Source organism: Diospyros lotus, chromosome 12 (genome assembly GCF_014633365.1).
Source record: "Diospyros lotus cultivar Yz01 chromosome 12, ASM1463336v1, whole genome shotgun sequence".
In the NCBI taxonomy this organism is placed as follows: Eukaryota; Viridiplantae; Streptophyta; class Magnoliopsida; order Ericales; family Ebenaceae; genus Diospyros; species Diospyros lotus.
In genome coordinates, this window is record NC_068349.1 from 33,356,458 (window position 1) to 33,363,574 (window position 7,117).

General features: G+C 34.6%; 1 protein-coding gene across 1 annotated transcript; it reads right to left on the reverse strand.

Annotated features, from left to right (window-relative positions):
• Window positions 1–2,868: 2,868 nt before the first annotated feature.
• Window positions 2,869–4,605, reverse strand: LOC127814106 (E3 ubiquitin-protein ligase PUB23-like). The gene has a single exon (XM_052355368.1). The coding sequence runs from the start codon at window positions 4,417–4,419 to the stop codon at window positions 3,151–3,153; it is 1,269 nt and encodes a 422-aa protein (XP_052211328.1). The 5' UTR covers window positions 4,420–4,605; the 3' UTR covers window positions 2,869–3,150.
• Window positions 4,606–7,117: the final 2,512 nt, after the last annotated feature.

A 7,117-nucleotide genomic window follows, 5' to 3' on the forward strand; every position in this document is an offset into this window, starting at 1 on the left:
TCCATTGCGATTATATTGGTGCGACCAAATGCCCTTTTCTAGGCTCTTCCAAGCTAAACTTTTTAGCTTTGTTTGTGATTGGTTGCCTTTCTCTATCAACTTTTCTAGATTCACCAAAACTTTTCTTTTAGGTATAATTACTTTGTCTTGCTTCATCTCGCACCTTCTTGTTGGGGGGTTCCTTAAATCTCAAGTGTTGGTTATGCATTATTTTGGCTAGTTTGTCTTTATTCTCTTATCTCTTTTAGACTTTGACCTTGATCTTACCGATGCATTATTTTGGCTAGTTTGTCTTTATTCTCTTATCTCTTTTAGGCTTTGACCTTGATCTTACCGTAAACAAATAATAATATAGTACAAAAGAAAAAAACAAACTCTTTTTCAACCCCAAAACTCCATCATACCCAATATCACAAATGTCACTGAAATTCACCATTCTCTCAATTGTATTCTAATTATTGTCCCACCAGAACAATCTAATAATAAGATATTCAACTCTATTTATAAAGAAAATAATGTAGATTAGAAACCCTAACCTTATTGAGTTTTGGATTAGACATGGAAATTCTATCTATATCATACTTTTGAGTTAAATCACTTAAATTTATTTGAATGCACTTAATCTCAAATACTATTTTTCAAAAAAAGGCATGCATTTCATTTGTTTGATGGTTACATATTTGTATATTAAAATAAAAGGGAGGAAAAAAAAACAAAGAGGAATGCACTAGAAATGTAGGAATTAGAATATTTGTGGCATGGAGTGAACTAACTCCACATGTAGCCACTGGTTTTGGTTGTTCTAGTAATTAAACTAAGATTGGGTTTTGACCTCCATTAGTCACCATCACACTGCAACAAATCGGTGGTTCCGATCGAGACCAAAATCAGCTTCTGATCATTAACACAATCAAAGATCATCCAGTTGATAACTACAATACATAGCCAATTACTTAATTGCTTATACAATTCAAACAAATCACAGCTTTCAATGTCAGAATTGAGAAGAATTCTCCATTGATGTCATGAAAATTTGAAAACAATTAGTCCCTTTCAGTTGGCTTACCTGGCCATGGAACTCAACAATATATACATAGTAATAAACAAATGTTTTCCCACGATCATGGAAAGCATGTTATCAATCCTCCCCCTTCCTGGAGAAAATCTCTTTTCCTTCAAATTTTCCTTTGATCCAAACACCCTTTGAGAACCTCCAAATTATCATGCTTGGCACAACGTTCTGGGTTGCTTTATCACAAAATATTGGGGCAGGTCCCATGCCAAGAATGATGGGTTCAAAATGAATGGTGAAACTGAAACCCTAACAAATTAACTTGCATTTTTGTCACGTACCAGTTTCGTGAAAATGGTCTGATAAAGATGGAAATGATGTGATATTACAGCCTTGTAGACCATTTCCTAAATACAACTGCCCCGCCTATTTTCTCTGTCAATTTGGTCAATGTCCTGCATATATTGCCAACTGCCACCATCTTGTTCAAGCTTCAAATAATTAATTAATTCTGGTTTGTATACATATGTGAATATAGGGTTAACTCAACAAATTAAGGATATTGATCAAAATGTTATTGACATATGAAGATTTTGTAAATAATCTATGAATATTCTATACATTAAGGATATTGATCGACAATCTGACGTACTAAGTCGGCATTTTAATCACTGTCTCTCAACAAATCATGGGGTGGGTATTCATATCCCAATCATTTTTTTATGAGCTTCAATAAATAAATAATTTAAGAATAAGAATTAATCTAAGACACTAGTACAAGTGTGAGACTCCGCCCACAATAACTATACGATAACAGTTTACTTTGATGGCGTATTTCGAACGCTATCATCACGTCTGATAATATAAATAAATATTAGTCTTAGAATTTGCTGTAATTAAAAGTGATAGAGATGGAGTTGAAAATATATATATATATATTAAAATTTTAATGATCTGTCTTTAATTAATAAGATTTTTTTAAGAGTATTTAGTAAGCCTTTTTATAAGAAAGAACAAGAAGAAAACAAACAATCCAATTAAAGATGTTATTTTGGTGAAACATCAAACGATGCGGTTTGGATTAGGGGATTGGATGGCCACATTTGGCAATTGAAAACTGCCATGTGGTGCCTGCAAGATGCCCACGCGGCATCTATCCCTTTTCTCCATAAGGCGCTTAGTTATTTTTCTGTTGAAATATCGATCGTGTTACAAGATCAAATCTTGTACATTCATCCTACCTTTATGAAATTTCATCCTAGTCGTCCAGAATTGTTATTTATCACTTGCATCAGGATTTGAAGCAATGTGCCAAAAAAATGAAAGAGAGAGGAGTCTCGTGTTGGCCAAGGATTTTTTTGGGGGGTTCCTTTGTTTTGTTCTATAAATTCTCTGTATATGTTTCATCTTCCTTGTTCTTTGGTTTGATAGGTATTAGCCTTTAATTTGTATTTGTGATTATCGAGGCATTTTTATTAGCAAATCAGTGATGTATAGAGAGTGTTTGTGAGTTGTTCTTGAGGGTATAATCTCTTTTTCTCGTATAGTATAGTAGAATGAACTCTTCTTACCAGAACTCAACATGGACGTATCCCTAATTTGGGGTGAACCACCATAAATTCTCGACCTATTCTTTTCTTTCTCAATTTATGTTTATAATCTGTTTGTGCATTTGTATATGCTTCTAGCCATGAAAGATATTTCAAATCCTGACATTGAATTTTATTTTAAGTCCTTTACTATTCATAACAAAAGAGATAGAATTAGTTGACATATATATATATATATATATTGATTAATCCTCTAATTATGGTGATAGTAAATAAAACACCCAATTAATTGAATACACAATCGAGGAAACAAAAGGTAATCCTCTAATTATGGTGATAGTAAATAAAACACCCAATTAATTGAATACACAATCGAGGAAACAAAAGGTAACCATTTCAGAAATATTCTCGTATATATATATATATATATATATTGCTAAAGAAATTAACTGTGTATACGATCGACATTAATTAATCTCAATACATTTCTTTTACTTTGATTTGTCCTTGACGATCTTCTTTAATTTTTCTTGTTTTTGTAACGATCGATATTGAGAACCCGCAACCGCTAGACTTCAGGAAGAATCACTAGCTAACCCTAGCTAGGTAATCCTTTAAGTCGCGAGGGAGACAAGGGTTTCGGCTCCAAGAATTTCCATGCAGCTTCAAGACCTTCACCACCTTGTCCTTGGTGGATGACCGGCCATGGATATGCAAGAATGCCACAAGCTTCTTTACAGCCCCATACACCAGCATTTCCTCCAAAACCCGCTCACCCGTGTGACAAGTGCAAACTCTCCACAAGATCTGGACCGCCATCTTAGTCGCGACGTGCGACACGTGTAACATTTTTTTGGATATGGCAGCGATCCCCAGGCTGTGGTCGATGAAGGCCAACCTCCCATCGGCACAGTCGCAGAGCAATTTGATCAAATGCATGATCTTCTCAGATTTGGATCTGTTGGAGTCCGGGAGAAGCTCAATGAGGACACAGACTGCACCGGCTTCTATGGCCTTCAGCCGACTGTGCTTGGAGGAGCCTAGTATGTCTATCAGGACTTGCAACGCACATGAACTTGCCTTGGTGCAAATCTCATCCGAGACAAGCTCTAGAATGGATTTCAAGAAATCAAGTCCTTGATCCTGTATAATGAGGTTCAAGTCAAGGTTATCGGCCTTACAAGTCAGCTTCTGGAACATCGAAATGGCGTGGACCCGGGCATCTAAGCTCCCTCTCTGAAGCATCAGAGCCATGGCTTGCAAGGCTTCAGGCTTCAACAAGAGCTGGATTGTGTCATCTTCTTCGGACAAAGAGAGGTGATGAAGAACTGCGAGAGCCTCCTCACAAGCTCTGAAAGCTGAGAAATCCGAGCTCTCGACGACAAGGTTAATCTGATGAGTCAGGGTCCTGACAATCACTTCAACTCCTCCCGATTGCCTGAAATCCGCTCTCATCTCGTCGCCCATCGCGACGATGGACCTAAGCTTCCTGAGGGAACTGACCTTGAATGGAGTGGACTCCATGGCATTGAGAAGAGAAACCAGTTCCTGGTGCTTGACGGAAGCCGGAGTCTGTGGATCAGGAGATGAACGAGAGTGGAACATGTCATTTTGCCAAGCAAGAATCAGCCTCTTGAGAGTGTGATTTGGGGTCATATCGAAGCTGAAAACCTTCTGCATGGTGGCTGGACAAGTGCCTTTTCTGTAACTGAAGAACCATCTCTCGATGTTCTTGCGCTCATAGGTGAGACCTGTTGAGATGGTGACAGGGTCCTGCATGAGCTCCATGGAGATGGGGCATCTGAAATCTGGAGGAATTTCATCATCCATGCCTGCTGCTTGCTTCCCCATCTCCATAAATAATGTAGATGGATGAAGATCGATCGGGTGGAGTTGGGTAAACAAGGAGAGGCTCACATATATATGTATCTACATGCATATATGTTGTTTGTTGTGTATATAGGAAGAAGATTGGGAAGTGTTCAAAGTCAGAAGTAGAAGATGCCTTTGCAAGCTGTGTAAGCATGGGACACAAGAAGGAAGTCAGTGGAAGTTTTGAATGAATCCTTTGATTTCCCTTTTTTATTAGGAAAAATGTCTTCATTTTATGTGGTTTCCCTCTTTCCACCACCCTCCCATGTTATTTTGGTATTGAGTTGCAATCTATTTGCCCCGTCAAAATGGGTGGACTAGAGATGCACGTAATAGTTATTATTTAATTATGTCACAATCTAATGCAATATTGATGAATTATTAAAAAAAAATTAAATATGTTACTTGATCTAATAATCACATCAGCAAACATAATAAAAGAATCAGCTCGAGATTATTACCGAATGGGCATAGCCCAAAAACATGTTTTAAAATTGAGTTCAGTCAAATTAAAATGCGAGATTTTTTTAAACCTAGCAGAGATGTTAATAATTAAAAAACAAGTGTTTATCGCAATTCGATATCAATAATCTACTAGCGTGTTTTGTTGACTGAACAAGCAACATAAGAGATTTTTCAAAAAAAGTTTAATTGAGATTCATGAATTAAAACACGCTAAATCTTAAATGTGATGAAATAAAAAAAATTATCAATATTAACTCATCAAAGTAAATACTAATGAACTAGTATCTAGTCAAAGTAAAACAGGAGACTCGATTCTTTTATAATTTTACTTTAATTAAAAAATAAGTGTTTATCCATGCATGTCAATAATCTATTAGCCTATTTTGTTGACTGAATAAACAACATAAGAGATTTTCTAAGAAAAGTCTAATTAAAACTCATGAATTGAAACATGCTAAGTCTTAAATGTGATGAAATAAAGAAAATGATCAATACTAACTCATCAAGATAAATACTAATGAACTAGTATCTAGTCAAGGTAAAACAAAAGACTTGATTCGATCTTTTATAACTTTACTTTAATTAAAAATTAAAAGATTGTTACTAAAAATTTAAAAATAAGTAGTCGACATATCCTAAAACTCATGTAATTGTAAAGAGAGAAAAATCACGATGGATATGTAAAAAAAGTCTTTGTGTAACTAATTCAAATATGAGGGGCAAATTAAGTTGGGAGTTACCATAAGTGTAGACTATTTATGAGGGGTTGACAAATAAAGGTTAAAAGAGAGATTAAGAATGTGGGAAACATTATTATATATTACTATAATAACATATTCAAAGTTGCAATTAATAATATTCCCAAGTTTTGTACATTGTTTTCAACACTTCATCTTGGCTTTATATTCAAACATAGCCTTACATAGTAACGGCGCAGATGGCGAAGCAATTCACATGCCTGCCTTCATGTCAACAATCTTGACAGTTCTTATGCTGTTGAGCTGCCTCGCTGACCTCTCTTTGTATTAGAATTCCTATTTATAGGTAGTTCTCACCAACTAATCAGTTTGTGTAACCAAGAGAATTTAAGTAATGAAATATAATGTTTTCATAATATTTTTAAGCAGAAATTGGGAAAGAATAATATGGTGATAACATTTTTGTCATTATAATTCATGAATATAAGTGAATTTATATATCAAAAAACTCAAGAAAGAAAATTTAATATCGATACACATTCACAAATTAGGTGTCCCGCAATCTTCATTATTTTAAAGAAAAATTTTGAGGGCTGCAAAGATACCGTAGCCCATCAAAGGTAAGAGTCTTATCGATAATTATTCGAATTAATATTCTTTAACTCTTTCACCCTTAAATTTAAAAATTACATGACAGTTGACCTAAAATTTCAAATTGACTCTGGAGGAATATCTTCCATGGAGGAGCTGTTTGGTGGTGTAATTTTCTTCAACTATATTTCTTCATACTCTTTTGTTTTGGTATATTATTGTCCATAATTTGCTAAAACACCATATAACAGGGTACCAAATTTTAATTTCACTAGACTAAGATCAATTACATAAACTTAGTTTGTCAATTAACTCTATTGATCTAAGACCAGCTACATATGAGACTAATGATTTGTCAAAAATTATTAGGATCCTAGCATAGCTGTTTTGTGTTTCTTTTAAATATTGATGGGTTCTTATCTAAAGAAAACCCCACAAAAAATAAAAAAATACTTGGGTTTTAGCCGGACACTATAATAAAATCAAATAATAAATCCTAAGAACAAACATTTAATTTTATCAATACATACATATATATATATATCATTGATAAGTCAAATTTCATTTTTATATATACTTCTCCATAAACACACTGGCAGGGCAAGGAACATGTCAGCCATGTGAGAATAAATTAAGAATAAATTAGGTCAGACTAGGGATGATTAAAGTAATGAAGGGAGCAATCAGCATGATGAAACAAAAATCTTCTTGAAAACCTTCCTGAGAAAATTTTCACTACTTTTGCTGGCTGTCTTATCAATAACCCTTGAATCTGTCCACTTGTAACTTGCAAGATATGTCATAAATACTAATACCAAATGAGTGTTCTTACACCTTTTAGACTAAGTTCATCTCAGGTTCATTGAATCTAGATCTGACTTCCAATGAGAAGAGAAAATCTAAAGGTGATAGAGAAACCTGTGGGGGTG

Excerpts from the sequence above, each read along its gene's own strand:
- LOC127814106 (XM_052355368.1), bottom strand. The coding sequence starts at position 4,419 with ATGGAGATGGGGAAGCAAGCAGCAGGCATGGATGATGAAATTCCTCCA.